Source organism: Typopeltis vanoorti, chromosome 2, assembly GCF_054136105.1.
Source record: "Typopeltis vanoorti isolate ZY-2024b chromosome 2, IOZ_Tvanoo_1.0, whole genome shotgun sequence".
Classification (NCBI taxonomy): domain Eukaryota; kingdom Metazoa; phylum Arthropoda; class Arachnida; order Uropygi; family Thelyphonidae; genus Typopeltis; species Typopeltis vanoorti.
The window spans coordinates 160,449,720-160,470,099 of NC_143550.1; the positions used below are offsets into that span (position 1 = coordinate 160,449,720).

Consider the following 20,380-nt stretch of genomic DNA (forward strand, 5'->3'; position numbering starts at 1 on the left):
TAATCAAATAAATACTTACAAATAAAATTGACAAGACCTACAGAAAGACTCCAGACATGATGGATGGATGTCGTAGTGAGACCTAAGATAGCTGGATGAACAATTTATGCTAGATGTAGCTTATGATAGAGACTGATGGTGAAACCTAGTAATGGCAGCATTTTGACCTAAATCGTCCATTAAACTGAAGAAGTAGTAGTGAACATATAGAATGAATTAAACATTTTAGCTACCATACCATTTATATATCAATCAGCAAGGCTAGTAAGATGGAGAAACCAGATGAATAAATTTATTTAGAACAAAAGAAAATCGTCCAAAAAATCCCAACTCTTCAGACCAATTTTAACACATGGATGTGAGGATAGAAATACAATACTTAAGTAGTACTGGAAAATACAAATATAAACATTCTTAAAATCAGGAAGGTGAATAAATGTCTTTAATGGCAACATCTTATTAAAATTTAAGAGATATAATCTCTCAGTTATTCAGCAATGGTGGCAAATCAGTATTCTGATGATATTATGGAAGGGTGATTTAACTTGAAAATACAGTTTTGTGGTGCTGTACTAGAAGTCATTTTACAGAATAACCCATATCAAGGGTCAGTTAGTTAAATGTTTCGTACTTTGAAAGTCAGGTAATTGAAAGATTACTGTATTATAAAGGAAGCAGACATTAGTATTCTGCCATCTTTGTTGGCTAGTGGATAGCATATCCACTAGCCAACTAACAGACTGTGGGTTTGAATCTGACTGTAGCCTGAATACTTGTGAATGTTTTTGAGATGGTAGATATTTTCCATTTCCTATGTAATAACACCATATTGCCTGCTAATTGGAGACTGAATTGGCTTGAAAAGTGTCGTGTTCAGTCTCTCGAGTAAGATTCTTGGATTATCTGTTCTTTAGCCTACCCACAGTACTACAGAGAGAGAGAATTAGATTTGCAATTTTTATCTCAGTGGGAATCATATTAAAATAAATGCAGCTCAAGAATTGTAAGCAGAGTGAACTAAGAACTGTTTCTTAAGCAGAATATAAATATTCTGGGCAGCATTTTACATTTCCAATTTTTTATAGAGGACACCTCCACATAGCCTTTAAAGGAATGCAGAGAACCGACCAGTGCTTCTGACCTAATGTCCAATCCTCACCTTCTCGTGGTGCACGCTGTTGGGTATCTACCTGGATACTGAACGAAAGAGGATGGGCTGGCAATTTGGGATTTAGCCAACCAAATTGTATCCTTATTGGCTTAAACCAATATAAAAAATGATTGTGCAACATGACAAAATTTTATGCCGGCTGGGGCGTCACCTGGTTAAACAAGGCCCCTGTTGTTTTCGCCAGGGAACAAGGGCGAACAGCAAAAAGTCAGCTACTGGAACAAATCTGAAATCGCATCCTAGCTCAACATCGCCAGAGTTAAAGATCGGTACTATCAACATAAGAAGCCTGAATGGCAAAGAAATAGAGCTAACTGAGGAATTAGATAAGTATCAGATCGACATAATAGGGATGACTGAAACAAAAAAGACAAAAACTGGTGAGATCTTTCTAAGCAATAAATACAAAATGTTATATTCAGGCAATGAAAATCAAGGGAAAGAAGGAGTAGCCATAGTATTCAACACTAAATACAAGGCTAATCTTCATGAATGGCAGGCAGTCTCAAGTAGACTGATGTGGGCAAATATCAGAATGGGGAACTGGACAATGAGACTTATTTGTGCCTATGGTCCCACAGAAGGCACTACTAAGGTAGAAATGGAGGAATTTTTTGAGGTTCTAGAGAAAGCTACTGACACAATGAAAAAGGAAAAGTTGGTCCTTGTTAGGGATCTTAATAGCAGAGTAGGAAGTGATTGTCAGACATACAAAAATATTTTGGGAAAATTTAGAGAAAAGAGTAAAGCTAATAATAATGGCAAATACCTGTTGAATTTCTGCTCAGGACATGGACTGGTTATTACTAACATCATGTTCCAACATAAAAATATGCACAAATTCACATGGAGAGAAGAGGCAAGGAATAAGAAAAGTCTCATTGACTATGTTATTGTTGATGGTGATGTTTTCTCCCTGGTGCAGGACACCAGATTGTACAGAGGATTTGAAATTGGAAGTGATCACTATTTAATCTTGAGCAGGATAAAATTGAATTTCATATTGAAAAGAATGACATGTAAGAAAGTTTTAAAGCGAATAAAAGTTGAGCAGCTCTCAGATGTGAACTGTAGACTAAAATACACAAAGATTATTGAAGAAAAAATGAAAGAGTTTGAGAACAAGAACCAAACCTTGCAGATTCAGTGGCAAACCTTGAAGAAAACCTTAATTGATTCAGCCAGCGATGCATGTGGTGAGGTTGTCTGCAAGGATAGAAAAATCAGAACTCCATGGTGGACACAGGAAGTTAGAGAGGAAGTGAAGGAAAAGAAGAAAGCTTCTGAATAAAGAATAGAGAGACTGTGTAAAACTAGCTAAAAAAAAAGTCACGGGAGGACTTTTGACAAGAACATAGAAAATAAATATCAAGAAGGTGGTAAGATATTCTGGAGGTAGTTGAAGCTTAGAAATGGAGAAAAGAGTGCTGTAAAAGGAGTTAGAGATGATAAAGGTGACATGAAAACAGAAGAAAAAGATATCCTTGAAGTATGGGGTAATTACTTCAAAAAATTGCTAAGTGAAACAAGCAGTGATAGCACAGTGGTAAGAAACACTCAACAGACCTACAGTCAGGAATACATATCCATACTTGAAGTAGAAAAAGCCATCAAAGGCTTGAAATGTGGAAAGGCAGCAGGATTAGATGATATTCGACCAGAAATGCTGAGGTATGGTGGTATAAAAGTCTTACAGTGGCTGCACTGCATAGTTCAGAAGGCCTAGATAGAAGAACGAATTCCTGATGATAGAGCTCTAATAGTACCCATATATAAAAAGGGAAATAAAACTGAATGTGAGAATTACAGTGGTATTTCTCTACTGAGTGTTCCAGGTAAGATTTATGCGAGTATACTTGAGAAACGGTTGAGAAGAATTGTGGAAGAAAAGCTTGGTGAAGAACAAGCTGGATTCAGGCCAAATAAAGGCTGTCAGGATTAGATCTTCTCTTTACGACAAATAATTGAGAAGGCATGGGAATATAACAAAGATGTGTATTTAAGTTTTGTTGATCTGGAAAAGGCATATGACAAGGTGGCAAGAGAGAAGCTATTCAATGGGGCATTATATCAAGGAATACTTAGTCTTTATTTGAATTGTAAGTCAGCAGTTAGAATTGAAGGAATTATAGGAAGATGGTTTAATGCTAAATCTGGTGTGAGACAAGGATGTACATTATCTCCTCTGTTATTCATTATCTATATGGATCACATTATGAAGGAAAGTTGTATATTAAACATGATATCAGAATTGGAGATGTTAATGTCAGCTCTTTGCTTTATGCGGATGATGTTATACTTCTAAATAAATCCGGTACAAGTTTGCAAGATTCCCTGACTAAATTGAATAACTCTTGTAATAGATATGCTATGAAGGTCAGCAGTAAAAAGACAAAGACAATGAAAATAGGTAGAATCATTGAAAATGTCAATTGTGTTTTGAACGGAGAACCTGTGGAACAAGTAAAACTTTTCTGCTACTTAGACACGATTTGTAGTGAAGATGGTAAATTAAATATGGAAATAGACAACAGAATCAACAAAGCTGGTATGGTAGGAAGTAAAGTGAATAAATTCATATGGAATAAGAGAGAAATTAGTCGGAACACTAAGTTAGCTCTATACAAGACTTCAAACCAGTTTTAACTTATGGATCTGAGAGCTGGATCAGAAGTAAAACACTTGACCAAAGACTAGAGACTGCAGGTATGAGAGTCCTGAGAAAGATTAGGGGCGTGAACAGATGGCAATATCATATTAAAAACGAGGATATTAGGAAAGAACTTGACATTGTCAGCATCCAGGAATGCATTAGCAAAGCCAGTCTCAGGTGGTATGGTCACTTAAACAGAATGGGCGAGGAAAGATTAGCAAAACAGGTGTTCTCTGCCAGGTTGGCAGAAAACGACCCACAGGAAGACCAAGATATAGGTGGATCGATATGGTACAAATTGCCTTTGATGATAGAAATATAAGATCTGATAATGTTGGAATCTTGACAAGTAGCAGACTGATTTAGAGGAAAATTGTAGATAGGAAGTTAGTAATGATGTAAATTTTTCATGTGGTACTGTCATATCCTATACACCCCTTGAGGGTGCATGTCAGGAGTTTGATGATGTTGATGAATTCTTTATAGCTGTATAAAGAATTGGAAATGACATATTAGCAAAACAAAAGTGGCAGAAATAAAGACCAAGATCTTGAATATATTACAGTTAGCATACCCTTGCAAGACAAGTATGTAAGATTCTGAACATATTAAAGACTTCAAAAATACAAGCAGTATGTTTGAAATATAACAATTTAGTATACTACAAAACAAATTATAAAAAAATATTAGTAATGAAATGCTAATTGGTTAGACTGTAATGAGATTCTGTTATAACCTACATGCCAGAAAAATTATTGAAATTTACTATTTATACAAGAGAATAATGATAAATGGTAAATTCTCATACTTTGTTGACAGTTGAGTTGATTAGAAAAACCTAGATTTGAATCCCATCTAGGAAGAAGTGAAATTTGATTGTGGTTAAAATGAATAAATAAATATGGCATATTAAAAAATGTGTATGTAATACAATGATTATTAGTCCGTGTCACTTCTGTTGTAGATTGCTTTCTACAGCAGGACATGCAGGCATTACCGATCAATGGAAAATGGAGTTTAATGTGGCAAGGACATTGAATAGTACATATATTATGCACCCCATCTTACTTTCTGTATTTTACTTTCAGGCATATTGCGGCATGTAATTTTACTTTTTATAAACTTAATTTTCATAATGATTGATTGGGTGGAATACTCTCACCGTAGCTCATTATTAAGGTCTGAATACATGTTTTCTGGCTGGTTTATTTTTTCCTTTCAGAAATTCTAGTTCTTTCCTATAGTTAAAATTTCTAGGAAGAAAAGTTGTGCAGCTTCATGGCTAATATCTCTTCGTTTGAAAAGTTCTTACGTAAATATTTGGGAGTAATGACATCTTCAAGTGTGCTGACTAGTGTTCTGAAATAAACGTTTTCAGATTTTTACCCCCCCCCTACTATTAAAAAACTACAACATCCAATGAACCTCTAGCCCACTGTCACAAAAGATGACTTCAAGTATACTTCCCATAAAATATCAAGTATACTTCTCTTTCAGGGGTGCTTAAGAGTCAAAGCTGTATAACTGAGGAGAACTGACCAGGACTTCTGACCTAATGTACAAGCATCACCTTGTGGGGCACCCAGTTAAATTTTTACCTGGAAAAAAACTGAACAAACAAGGATGGGCTGGAAATTTGGGATTTAGGTGACGAAATTGTATTCTTATTGGCTTAAGCCATAATGTAAAATGATGGTACGACATGACAGAATTTCATGCTGGCTGGGGCTTCACCCTGGTTAAACAAGGCCCTCATTGTTTTTGCCAGAGAACCAGGGTGAACAGCAAAAAGTCAACTACTGGAACAAATCCTGAAACACATCCCAACTCAACATCACCAGAGTTCAAGATCAGTACTATCAACATAAGAAGCTTGAATGGCAAAGAAATGGAACTAGCAGAATTGGATAAGTACCAGATTGACATATTAGGGGTAACTGAAACAAAAAAGACAAAAACTGATGAAATCTTTCTAAGCAATAAATACAGAGTGGTATATTCAGGCAATAACAATCAGGGAAAAGAAGGAATAGCTATAGCATTCAACACTAAATATGAGGCTAATCTTCTTGAATGGCAGACAATATCAAGTAGAGTGATGTGGAAAAATATCAGAATGGGAAACTGGACAATGAAACTTATTTATGCCTATGGTCCTACAGAAGGTTCTACTAAGTAGAAGTGGGGGAATTTTTGAGGCTTTAGAGAAAGCAACTGACACAATGAAAAAGGAAAAGTTGTTCCTAGTTGGGAATCTAAATGGCAGAGTAGGAAATGATTGTTAGACATACAAAACTGTTTGGGGAAAATTTGAAGAAAAGAGCAAAGCTAATAATAATTGCAAATACCTGTTGGATTTCTGCTCAAGACATGGACTGGTTATTGCTAACACAATATTCCAACATAAAAATGTGCACAAATTCACATGGAGAGAAGAGGCAAGGAATATGAAAATTCTTATTGACTATGTTGTTGTTGATAGTGATGTTTTCTCACTGGTGCAGGACACTAGAGTGTACAGTGGATTTGAAATTAGAAATGATCACCATTCAGTCTTGACCAGGATAAAATTGAATTTCATACTTAAAAGAAGAACATGTAAGAAAGTTTTAAAGCAAATAAAAGTTGAGCAGCTCTCATTATAATATTTATGTACAGTAAACCCTCGATTTAACGGACTAATAGCAGCTAAGGGGTGTCCTTTAAATCGAAAGTTCGTTAAATCGCGAATTTTTTAAAATAAAAATATCTTTAACATTATGCTGCAATTTTATCAATATTAGCACTGTAATAACAAAAAAAATTGTTGTACACGCACTTTTAGATAAGTTAATGTTTGATGTTGAGGCGCTTGGTTTAGATAATACTGCTTTGAAAACTATAAAGATTTTTTTTTTTTTTTGAACTTTTTAATTCTGCTTTTTTTTTATAATTAACTCCCTAAAAAAATGTGTGTAATAAAACTGCCACAGAAAGTCGCTCCACGCGACAAAAGAACCAATTACAACATGATTGGTGTGATCACATGCTAATCATTCGTCGAACATGTTTTATGAGCGGTGACTCATTTATGTCAGCTAAATTACTACAGTGTTTTTCCAACATATGATGGCCTATTTGCCAAAATTTGTTAAAAAATAACAGGAAATTAATAACAAAAAATAATCTGTTAATTTAATTATAAGCAAATCTTGGTTAAAAGCATTTTAAAATTAACGGGGTGTTAATTTTCACGTGTGCCATACGGACCAGAAATTTTGTCCATTAAATTGAGGGTTTACTGTATTAATAAATACATAAATATTATTCAAGAAAAAATGAAAGAGTTTGAGAACAGGAACCAAACGTTGGAAATTCATTGGCAAGCCCTGAAGAAAACATTGATTGATATTCAGCCAGAGAAGCATAAGGATGTGCATTGCATTATGGGATACTAAAGCAATTGATGTGAAATCATTAGTCTCTATATACAAGTAGCCCAGCCATGAAGTGACTTCACTCGCAAACTTTGTTTGCTTACACTTGGATAAAGGATGAAACATTAAATGAAAGCTTGGTCACTTGAAAATTTCACATCTTCGCAAAGGAAAATAATCATTTTTGAACCCAGATATTAATAGTAAAATTAATTTGTTATTACTAATACTGGGAAAAACAAAAAAATTCCCAAATGACATTAGCTTGCTGTATAATGGAACTTTCTTAAAAACAATGTTTTGTGCTTTCTCTTGCTTCCATCTGGTAATTTTAGTTACTTGTATTAAAAAAATTTCAATAAGTAAAATCTCACTGCATGTCTTCATGTTGTTATTTCAATAAAAATGGAATGGTGGTGACAGATAGATCTGTTTTTGGCATTAGTCCTTGTTTTCTACTTGCACATCTGCTGATCATCTCTCAGTCTGGACAGTTTTTAATAACTGGTGTCTCTGAGGGTCACTTCAAAAGTTTTGCACTTACCTAGCCAGTGGAATGATGCAATAATTTTTCTCCTTTTGTGTTAGTTGTAAGCTAGACTCAGAGTAAAAATGTTGTATGCTTTTTTTTTTCTGTTTCTGGTATTCTTGTTTTGAAAAATAACACTAATAGAGGAAGGAGCTGACTCCGGTTGGATATTGTGCATTTTGCATTCCAGTGGAAGGCCACATTTTAGTGAAGTTGATCTTATGGAAAAATGGCTGGCAAGTGACTCATTCCCCATACAATTCTGACATGATCCCTTTAGATTGATCTATGGGGGAAAAAATTGCTGAGAAGAATGCAAGACTTTCCCAAATATTGGATAGCAGTGATAAGGCAAAATGGAGATTATACTGAAGTTCTGTAAATGTATTTTGTTACAGTGCGCAGCTCTTGTTTCTGAAATGATTGATCATAAATTCAAAATGAGCTCTTATGGTGGGCTCATGTGTATTGAGGTGAACTCCTGACAAGTTATGGATTAAACTTTTGGAAACTTTTATAACTTTTGTTATAAAAACAAATGTCAATAAAAACAAATTCAATGAAGCAGACGACCTCTGAGAAAATAGAATGACTAAGTTTTAGAAGCATGTATGTTGAATGAACAGACTTTGGAAAGAGCTACTGAATATAGGTTTTTATATGACAACCCCACCATCCACAAGACATTGGTAACCTGTAGCACATCTAGTACTATAGGTAGACTAAGGAAATTCCACTCTTGAATGATGAGTGGGGGACCTGAAGGCTAGAGACAAATGCCCATGCCACAGTTGAATTTGAATCTATAGCCCATTAGTTGGAGAATGGAGATATAGAAGCTATCCACACTAAGGCTGTCAGCTTTGATAACCTTATATTTTTGATTCTTTGCCCTTCTCCCAAAAATCTGTCATGGTCATCCTTGTTTTTTATTATTATTATTATTATTATTATTATTATTATTATTATTATTATATATAAATAAAATGCAGAAATTGAACTCAAGCTTTCATGGAAAAAAAAAAAGATTTTTGAGTCAAAATGTTAAACTATTTTCAGAACAGTAATAACTCTTTCACTAATACATTGCCTCAATTTTAAAGAAGTAATTTAATCAAATTATTGCATATTTGTATAAAGGTTTTTAATTTTCAGAAACTTGTCTCACATGAGGCAACGACACAGTGGTCAGTCCATTTCAACTATCAGTTCAGAAGGAAATATTTCTGAAGAAGAAGGCAACACAAGCGAATACTCGAGTAGTCACACCCCAAATGATCTCCTTTCGAGTCTTTCAAATCCTGACATTGCACACAGTCAGGAGTCAGACAAATGTGCTACATTGCCTAGGTCACAAGAGATAAATAGGCACGAAGCGCTTCCAACTCCAAGCAGTGCTTCAGCTATCCTTCGTGAAAAGATAGGCATGGAAAAATTAAGGAGGGTAAGATATTTTTGTTTTTCAGTTCTAAATTAGCACACTGTTAGAAAAAAAATTAATAATATTAGCAGTCATTTCACAAATAGTTGATATATTTTTGTGTTTTACTTATACAGATAGCACTTCAAAGCTATGTATATAAGTATATAAAACTGACTTATGAAGTATATCACTGCAACTTTTTTCCTTTTTCCTGGATCCCCCTTTTATCATTTTATAAGCAGAATCTGAGATTCATTCAATAGATTTTTACAAATTTGACTGTTATTGGATTTTTTTTTTTTTATTGTTCCTTCAAATGAGACCTATTTATTCAAGTGAGATATTCATAACAAAGGTTGCAAGCAAACCATGCACATTTTTCATTTTAAGTAACAAGATCAAAAATTATCACCAACTCTAAAACTACATGTACAGTCAGACCTTGACTGATGACAGGATTGTCAGAACAAAACCCTGTCATAAATCACTGTATGAGCCATAATGTTAACAATTAGCATGCCTGAATACTAAGATATGTAGATCTGTGGAAAACATTGACATTAACTGGGTTTATGTTAGTCGAAGTAATTTATTTGATACTAAGTAAAAAAATACCGACAAGTTTCGCCAAAAAAAAAAAAAAAAACAGATGTATTTGGTTTATTCCTTCATGAACAGTTTTAGTGTTTAAGTTGTTTTGTATCTATTTATTCACCCTGAAGAAGCCAAACATATAAGTTGGCGAAACTTGTCGGTATTTTTTACTTAGTATCAAATAAATTACTTCAACTAATATAAACCCAGTTGATGTCAATCTTTTCCATAGTTCTTATGGTCGAAAATAACATAAATTCAATATGTATATCTGTTTTTTTTATATTTTTAACTAATTTTATTATTTGTATAAAGTGAAATAATATCATTTACAAATTATTCATAAAATTTTCTATATACAGTACTATACTGTAATAAATTACGAATGTACAGTGCTTCTCTTCACTTACCAATAAAATAATTAGATGGAAACACATGGATCAAGAGTAATTCCTCAAAACTGCTGCTTTGTTAATTGAATGATTCATCAAGAGAAGCTAGGTAAATCAACAACAAAGTATCCCTTAATTTTTTCAATGCAGACTTGACTTCCTCTTTTTTTCCCTCTATTATTCTTCTGCAATTCTGTGCTTCTATATATAAGGTCTTTGTTTGAGTGCTCTTCTTCCACAACTTTTGCCAACTGCTTTACATGTTCATTGTCAACCTCCATATCCAACTCTTTGACTAGTGGCACTATCCTTTCACCAGTCTCTAGAGAGGCTTTCTCAAATCCGGTGAACATAAGAACATATATTTTCTGAGGCTTCTTAACAACATTTATACACTCTGTCATTACTTCACTTCATATTTGCATCTACTTGATATTATATTCCTTCCAAGTTTGAGAGTTTTCTCTAGCTCATTATCAGCAATAGCCTGAGCAAATATATTTCTTAAATAATATTCTTTGAATACAGGAATAACACTCTAGTTCTATGGGTTGCAGGAGTGAAGTGATATTTAGTGAATAAGACAGCTGTTGTAGGTGAATGATCTTAAATCAAGGACTGGCTATAATTTTCTTTTATAATATATATCTTCTTATAAATTTTGTCATTTTCAAATGAAACTTGACTCATTTTAGTTTACTCTCACTGCATCAAACCTGAAATAACCAGAGGAATAGTTCACTATAGCTGAAGGTTTGTTGTAGTGAGGGTTGACTGCATTTTCTTTGTAAACAATGTACACTTGACAATTATATATAATGTTTAGTAAAGATGGATAAAACGAATGTTAATAACTTAGCATTCTAAGAGAAAATTATAGCATTTGTTCTTGTTAGGTATTATCTTATTTTGACTACCTGTCAGTATTATTTATTTATTGTACACCACATGCTTGTGGTCTTGTATATTCACTAAAACAGTCACAACCCACTGCTTAAGGATTAACAATTATTTTCAAATTAAAGGTGGCCCTTCACATGAAAAACTGTTATTGCTGGAGTGATGCCAAATTATAGTAATCTTTTATCTTCAAAACGGTGTACCAGCTTTTATAACAAACACAACGATGAATTTGCAACTAATTTCAAATTGATAACTCTCTTCCACATTATGCTTTTATTTGTCAGGTCTCTTATTTGTACATGTACATGTACAAATAAGAGATATTAATAAGAGTATGTTTTGTACATGTTAATCTTTTAAAGTACTCCCAATTACATCACTCTCTTGTTCTTTCTCTGCTGACAATTTTACTTCAATTACTTTATATAATTGGCATTACTGAGACAAAGAAGACAAAAACAGGTGAGATCTTACTCAGGCAATAATGATCAAAGAAAGGAAGGAGTAGCGATAGCTTTCAATACCAAACATGAAGATAAACTTTTCGATTGGTAGGCAGTTTCTAGTGGAGTTATATGGCCAGACTTCAAAATGGGGAAATGGACAATGAAACTTACTTGTGCTTATGGTCCCAGAGAAGGTTCTTCTAATGAAGAAGTGGAGAAGTTTTTTAAGTCATTAGAACAAGCAGCTGACATAAAGAAAATGGGAAAAGAGGTCCTTGTTGGAGATCTGAGCAGCAGAGTAGGAAATGAATCCTACCAAGCATATAGGAACCTTTTGGGAAAATTTGGAGAAAAGGACAAAGCTAATACTCTCCGTCAGATGGCGTCTGTGAGTAAGTTACTATAAACTAGTGCTCCAGCATTTTATCGCTACTGCAAGAGTTTTCCATTCAAATTAAATGCCAAAAGGAAATCTTAACAGCGGGTGCCAAAAAGCAGATAACCTCAGTACAAGCTGTAAGTACTTTTAGTGCATTAAACCAGTTATATTTCGAACTAAAAATCAGCCACGTGCAATCGCCTGCTATGCCTACCGTACGAAGCAAAGATGGTGGCAAGAGCCAACGACAAACAATCACCCCTTGTCTTGCCAGCATAGCCCATCAGTTGCTGACAAACCCACAAAGGGCTGCAGCTTCAAAATTGACATCAGCAATAAAATAAAAGGGTATGTGTGAGTTCTGCTGCTACTGGTTACACGCTTCCTGCATAAAAATGGATGAAACAGCACACAAGATATATATCGAGCTTAACCAGCCCTATTTCTGTTTGCTGTGCCTCCCGTCTGTAAAACAGCTCCTGAACTTGGGCAAATGAATAGAAAGTCTCAACCAACACGTCAGTGTTATGAACAAAACTCTTTCCTCCAAAATACATGCACTAGAAACCAAGCTGGAATCATCCGGGTCTTTCTGACCAAGGGACTTAGTCTATACTGACTGAGCTACAGATTCTCCACATTTTTGAATGTTACTATCACATTCTTTTCTGGTATCTCATCATCATCATCATCATCAAATTCCTGCCATGTACCCTCAAGGGGTGTACAGGATATGACAGTACTACATGAAAAAATTACATCATTACTAACTTCCTATCTACAATTTTCCTCCAAATCAGTCTGTTACTTGTCAAGACTCCAACATTATCAGATCTTATATTTCTATCGTCTAAGGCACTTTGTACTGTATCAATCCACCTATATCTTGGTCTTCCTCTGGGTCGTTTTCCTGCCAACCTGGCAGAGAACACTTGTTTTGCTAATCTTTCCTCTCCCATTCTATTTAAGTGACCATACCATCTGAGATTAGCTCTGCTAACGCATTCCTGGATGCTGACAATGTCAAGTTCTTTCCTAATATCCTCATTTTTAATTATTTCTGGTATCTTTGTTTTTTAATTGGGTTTTGCCATTAATGATTCGATCTCTTCATTCTCCACAAAAGTCTCATGTATATAGTCTCCAATCTTTGATGAACTGTTTTTTTTTTCTACTTTGGCTCCCCAGTCCAGATTAAAATTGATGGAACACTTATTGTATACTGGTAATTAGTTCTTTTGGCTGATTTCTCTCTTTTCCCCATATAAATTTATTTATTTTGGCTACAGATTCTGGAAAACTTGTATTTAAGAAGTTGGCATCATACACAATAAGAATTAAGCTTAATATTCCCTATTAGAATATAAGTTTGAGTATTATTTTCCTTTATGGTGTAGTCTATATAGATTATAAATAATAGTGGGATCAAGCCGGGCTATACTGCCTAATCTGCTATTCGATATTAAATCATTGTCCTTTAATATCTTGTATATGTGTAAAAGTTTGTTTTTCCATTATTTAATTTTAGTGTTTTTGAACACTAAAATATATTTCCATGAGTTTTCAGCTTTTTTTAAGGTTTCTTGATCCTGATTACTTACTTTTGCCTTAATCCTTGTTTTTTCCCAAGTTTATCTTCAAGTTTATTTAACCTCTTTTCAAGTATAATTACATTGGTTTTGAGTAGAACTCTCTCTAGGGAAGTCCCATGGCTATTATCCCTACATTCAGTTTTGTGTTTTTGTAGATTGGTATGTAATTTCTCTCTGCTTTTATAGGAAGTTTTACTGCTGGGTTACAAAATATTTTATACTCCAGAAGGAATTATATTCTTGTTTTAATTGCTTAGGTAAAGGATTAGAACCAGAATATAATTTCTTGTAAAGTATAATATACACTAAGTAGCTGCTTTATTAGGAACACATCCTCATTTTCATAAATGGGAAGGTGGTCTTATTAAAGTGACTACTCAGTGTATTTCTGCTTATTTATTATGAGTCATAGATGGCTTGAAAAAGTATTGTTTCAATTATCTAGAGCAGAATTTCTGGATTATCTAACCCACAATCCCTCCACATTTGTTTCGGTTTCCAGCTTTCATCAGTGAATCAAAAATAATAATAATAATAAATATAATTTACTTAATCATGTTTTATGATTGAAAAATATAAGCATGTAAACAAGTCACAAGTATCCTTAAAATATCATGTTTTATGAATTTTAATGATTTGTATTCATGTGGGACAATCCACATGCACAGCTAATGGATTGGTCGTTTAAGAGGATGTCCTGGTTTTCTTTTTCCTAATGGCTTGTACTTTAAGGTTTGTTTTGGTAATCTTTCTGTTTTCATTCTTTGAACGTGTTCCATCCATTTATGTTTATATTTTTTAATTTTTTCTATTACTGGTTCTTGGTTTAATTCTTTCATAATTTCTTTGTTTCTTTTGTGATAAAATAGAGTATACTTTGCAGTTTTTCTCATAAACTTCATTTCTGCTGTTATTAATCTTTGTTTGTCTTTTTTGTTTTATTGTCCAGATTTCACTTCCATACATTAAGACTGGTAGGGCTAATGTATTGTATACTTTAGTCTGGTTTGTTTTTGAACTAGGTTTGGTTTAAATATAGAGTTAATTACACCTGTTATTTTTAAATATTTTGCAATTTTTATGTTTATATCTTTTTCATTTCCATATGTGATCATACATCCTTGGGGGGACCCTGTAACCCCTAGAGAGCGCGTCCCCTGGTGGCAGATAGGGGAGCCCACCATGTGTGTGTGTGTGGTGGGGTGGGGTGGTCAGAATATACTGAATAAGGACTCATGGACCAACAGGGCCATAAAGGGCAATCATCTTGATTGTAAGGGAAGTGGCACTCCCATGGACCCCCAGCTGGATCTATCCTCTTCTTCTTCTACTTTGAGGAAAATCCACTTACTTTAATCTTTCCTATAAGGCCTTATCAGCCAACTCTTCTTATTTTATGACCCTTGTGCTATTAAAGTACTCGAGGGCCATGGGGTCTTTTCATTTCTGGCCTTACAACTATGCCCTCTCTATAAACCTTACTATAATTCTTCTATAATCTACTCTTTCCCCCTTCAATATATCCTATTCCTCCTAAGGGTTTAAATTCGGAAGAAGGCTAGTTCAGAAGCCTTAAGGTAGCAGTCCTACCACTGAACTATTTCGTCGTCAGGCTAGTCCCCTGACATGGAGAACATAATTCTACTTGTAAGCTGACAGAAAAAAGAATAATAGGTTCCTAAGTTTTTTTTTTTTTTTTAACATATAATTATAAATCTCAGAAATTTAGATGATCATTCCCATCTAATACATATTTTGTCTGGATTGCAAATCTTTTATACATAATCATTGTTTCACATGACATTTTAGAATATGTACAAAACATTGACAGAGATAAATAGTTGAACTGACTGTATGTTGTGTGCAGGCAATATCAGGATTATGGTATGTTATGCTTTAGCTAACAGTGTGGTGTGGTATGTCATTGCTGTAATTTCAAAGTAATTGTACAAGGCATCATAAGTCCCTTATACCAATTTGCACATATAACAGCTTGTTCCAAAGCTTTAATTTCTATTTTTTTAATGGAAATTTAAATAAAAAAATCAAAAGGAGTAGACAACCAGTCTTCACCTCTTGCCATTGCCAAAGTTGAACACATTCCAGCTGTGGTCTAAATGAGAGGTGAGCTTTCTGTATCCTAACTAGTATATATTTGTATATAGTTACTGAGTTGCAGAATTAGAAACTCAAGTTCCTTCTGGGAGAAAAAAAAAGCTCTGTACTTGTCAAATATTGACTAATTCTAGGCTCAGGCTGAACAGAGGAATAGAAAACATTATTCTAGTTATTGAATAGAATTGACATATAAAGATCTTTCTTCTGCTGATCATTGTCATAAGGTGACATGGGCATTCTGAAATTTAAAAATGAACTTTTTTTAAAAATAATCATATCTTGAATTACTTTGATTACCTAATTATATTGATTTTTCTCTTCTTTGTTTTACAGAGTCCACTCCCACCACTTCCAGGTGTATATAGTTCTCCTCCACTCTCACCTTCTTCAACATCTTCCACCTCTGACACGGAAGACCTCTCTGAAATAACTGTGGCAACTACTTGCCCACGAACTCGGGGAAGTAATGAAACAACAGTTTGGTGATGAACAAGTGAATATAGAACAGTATAAAGCAGCTTTAACTTTCAAGATATTATTACCTGACATTTGTTACAAGTTCTTCCAGATTTTCAGAACCAAGTCAGCTGTATGGGGAAACAGTACTCTGAGCAACTAAGTAAAAGACAGTTTTGCAGTTAATCCCAAAGGATATCCATTACTCAGTTTTTTGTTTTCTCAGATATTCTGAACAGTTAAATAACTATGAACAGTGCTACGAGTGCCATTATTTCAAGTTTCCATGCATTTTGTGCAGTGAAAAGAACAGAAAGTGATTTCTTTGGGGCCAAAACTTTGGACCTTGATGAACTGTTTCCTATACATATTTTCCTGTATATGTATATAAAAATAGATACTGGTGTTCAGTTCATTGTCATTAATATTTTCAATTTATTTGATGATGAATGTGATGAGTTAATTTTTAAAATATACACTGACTGATTCATATATGAACCAATCGTTGAAATCGGTAGGACATAACAATTTTGGAAAAAGGCCCACAACATTATTACAGCAAATGTAGATTTTCTGTCATTTGGGTTTTAAAAAGAGTCAGGAGCAAGTTTAAAGTAACTAAAAATTGAGTGAAGTTTGAGTTCCGGATAGACTTGAAAACAAGAAGGGAAAAAAAAGTTGGTTATCAGAGTTCACCATATTCTATAGAAAAAATATTCGTTGTTATTCTAAAAACACAAACCAAATTTGCAAAACAAAATTCATTTTTACTATGATTTACATCTTAAATTTTTTTTTATTCCCTTTCTTGGATTTGTCCTGACGTGCTATTTTATGGAACATGACTTGAAGTACCAGTCATTAGCAGCTATTTTTAAGTTGCGTTTATCTTTTCTCTTAGATTTTTATAGCACCCATAAAAGCACACTTTTGGACAATTTGAGATCATTCAGCATTTCATCACATTGATTTATGTTGTAGTTATTGTTAGCAGAGTTGGGGGGGTAAAATGGAACATTGAAATGTAATTACAGTAACAGTTGACAATCCGAGATATTTTGTTATTAAAAGTTCCTTATAATTCTTTACTGTTTGGAGTCAAAATATATGTTATTGATTTTATAAAATGAGATATAAAAATGCATAGTCTTTGAATGAAACTATCAGATTTTGCTCTTTCTCAATGAACATCATTACATCCCAGCATCAGATCATATATTTCCATGAGTATTGCTGTATTTTGTATGGAATACAAGAATATTAACTTTTGTTGTATATTAATAAACAAACCAATAACATTCAAAATTTTCTGGCTGTTAGAATTAACAACTATTCCTCTTTGTTAATAATATTGACCACGTAGTCATAGAAATGTTATTTTATAATTGCATTTATGGGAGGTGGGTTAAAGTAAAATCTGCATTAGCTAATAATAAATTAGTGCCTAAACTGATTATGGTATCAGAAATTTGTGTAGATAGGACAAGTTGTTGATTTTTGACTTTGACTTTAGGACAAATGAAGAAATTTTAGTAAAGCATTTTGCTTTCCATTATGACTGTTATAACTTTGGCAAGTCATATTCTGATCCTGTACAAGTTCATATTTTTAGAAATCAGAAAGTAGAAAGTTAGTTATAAAATTCATGGAATCTCTAAACAGAGGCTGTACAGAGATTTTTATTGTGACATTTTACATCTCAAGTGGTTGTATATAATATTATGTACTTAAATTTTGTGCATTTTTAATATGAAAAATTTCCTGAACGGAAATATTATTCTACATTCCTTATATGCAGATGAAAAAATTTTTTCCTTGACAAATGAAACTTGATGTTGCTTTTTGAGGCACCTTTAGCCATTTTGGAGGTTACAAATATTTTGTCAACCTCCAGTTTTTGCAATAAAATTTACCAAATCAGTAAAAATTTTTCCTGTTCAATTCATAATGAAGTATGCATTATTTTGAATTTGGTTTGGTAATGTTTTTCTGTCTGGTTTGAATGGTTTGCCCTCCACCTTTAAAAAAAAAATTAGGTAACTGATAATTAAATATGTAGAAAAACCAGAATTAAGTAGAAGCTAATGTACCTAGATGTGTTTATGCAAATAATCACTCACATCCCTGGTTGACATAAAATTGAGAATAATAAATACAAAGTACTAATTGTTCACAACTTCTAGTTCACTGTGGCTCTTAAAAACAGAACATTCCACTCTCTTATTATCTTGATTGTGTATATAATTTTGTATTATCCTTAGGTTTTTCTCTAAACAGAATATTCAAGTTCCATCAGTATATGAATATAGTGGCATACAGAAGAGAACAAGGTGAAATCTCTTAGACATCCTTGTCATACTGCTATTGTAATATTAACATAATTGAAATTCTGTACAGCATTTCAAACAGCTATTAATTTACATCCTGTTCTGTTTAGTCTTGAAATCAGTTCCAACAAACTGTCATGATATTACTACTTAATATTTTCCACGTACTGCTTGACTGTTAATTCTTTAAAATTTTCATTATAAAAAAATCACAGATTTAACTGATTGCTAGTTTTGCAGTTTTTAAATGTTGCTTGGAAAATTGGAATCTTAAGTAGATTTTTCTGTGTTATGTTTATGTAACTTAAAGATGTCATTAGTTGGAGGTATGTAATCATTAGGATTTAGTGAATTTATGAAAGCAAATGAATTACAATTGCAATTTTACAGCTGATCCTAAATGGAATACTGATTTTAAGTTTCATTGTTTTTATTCTTCGACTATGAACATAATAGTATGAATGTATCAAATAATTAATACATGATGTCCTTGGTATGATAATTAAGTAGATTTTAATACAAGTTCATACTTTTTATCAATTACTTATTAAGCCAGCATGAAATTAAAAAGAAAAGGCGAAAAAAATGTAAGCCTTTTTTAACATTCGGTTTAATATATACATATATATACTACTAGAAATATTTTTTAAATGTATATTTTTTATTTTTTATATGACTACTGTTAGTTTTATTGAATTCACATTCTTTATTCTTCCTGCTGGTAATAAGTAATTTGTATACTTTTAAAGTGGCATTAAGATGCATTTTGTGTGATACAGATCTGCTGACTGATTTTAAGAAAATCTCAAAATTCATGTCATCCCTGTCATGCTGCAAATTATTTGCATACCACATTGTTTTAGCATTCCATTGATCAGAAGTCTGTCAGTACAAATTATTCACTTTTTCTTTTTTTCTTCTTTTTTTTTTTTTCTAAATCTTAACACAGGTTTGAAATTGTTAAATTAGTTTGTCTTCAAACTTCTGTTTTATCAAAATTTTTCAAAGATTCGTTCTTATAGTTTTGATTGTCTTTGAATTTAAATAATAGTGGTATGCAAATATTGAAAATAAACTATCATGTTCCCATTGTTACATAATCATGCTCAGAGAGTTGCCACTCTGCAATTCAGGTACAGTTGTATGTCTGTGTGTGTATGTATATATATATATTTATAAAATATATAAATATGTATATGTATATGTATATATCCATTGTAAGATAATACCCATTGTAGTACCTTTAGCCGTTCATATATTCTAATATCATGGTACCATTGGAGATAGTCAGTGGAAGTTAAGTGCCACCTAGTGACAGAATTGTGTGAAAAAATGAGATTATTGTACTGAATGGTATGAAAGAAAAAAACAAAAAAATCCAGAACTATGGTGTTGCTGACTTTGAAGTCTAGTAGCAGTTATGAATGTGTGGCTATGTAAGCCCATATTGTATTTTTATAGCAGCTGTAGCAAGTGTCATAAGATAAAGTTGTCTCCCTGCTGTCATCTGTTTGCATTTCATTTCTGTGACATCTTGTAATTTATCTTAGACACTTGTAACTATCATAAAAAAAATAAATGGACAGTATTGAGGAGTAATTTATTTGAAAGTTTTAAATTTATTGTTTGAACACCATTCACTATTAAGAAAAAAAAGTGTTATTTGCACACAAAATTTCTGTAGATTAAATAGCATAACACAAATGCATAATTAACCATCATTTTTTTGTGTATGTACTTACATTATTTTGTCTATATACTTAACATAACACAATTAACATTTCATGAACAGTTTTTGGAGTGCTTAAGGGTCAAAGCTAGATAACTGGGAGGAGACCTATGTAGCCTTTTAAGAAATGTGGAGAACCGACCAAGGCATCTTGATCGGTTCTCCTGACGTCCACTCCTGACCGTCTCATGGTGTACTCTGTTAGGTATATATTTGGATACTGTATGAATGAAGATGGGCTGGCAATTTGGG

At 33.1% G+C, this 20,380-nt stretch overlaps 1 protein-coding gene across 4 annotated transcripts in view; it reads left to right on the forward strand.

The window, feature by feature from the left end:
• The window catches only part of LOC150109577 (uncharacterized), a 251,826-nt gene extending 231,828 nt beyond the window's left edge, over positions 1-19,998 (forward strand). For all 4 annotated transcript variants that reach the window (XM_090413597.1, XM_090413607.1, XM_090413603.1 and 1 more), the window contains 2 exons: positions 8,925-9,213; positions 15,950-19,998. In XM_090413597.1, the coding sequence (XP_090269723.1) occupies positions 8,925-9,213; positions 15,950-16,102 (442 nt within the window). In that variant the 3' untranslated portion in view covers positions 16,103-19,998. The remainder of the gene's footprint in view (positions 1-8,924; positions 9,214-15,949) is intronic.
• Positions 19,999-20,380: the final 382 nt, after the last annotated feature.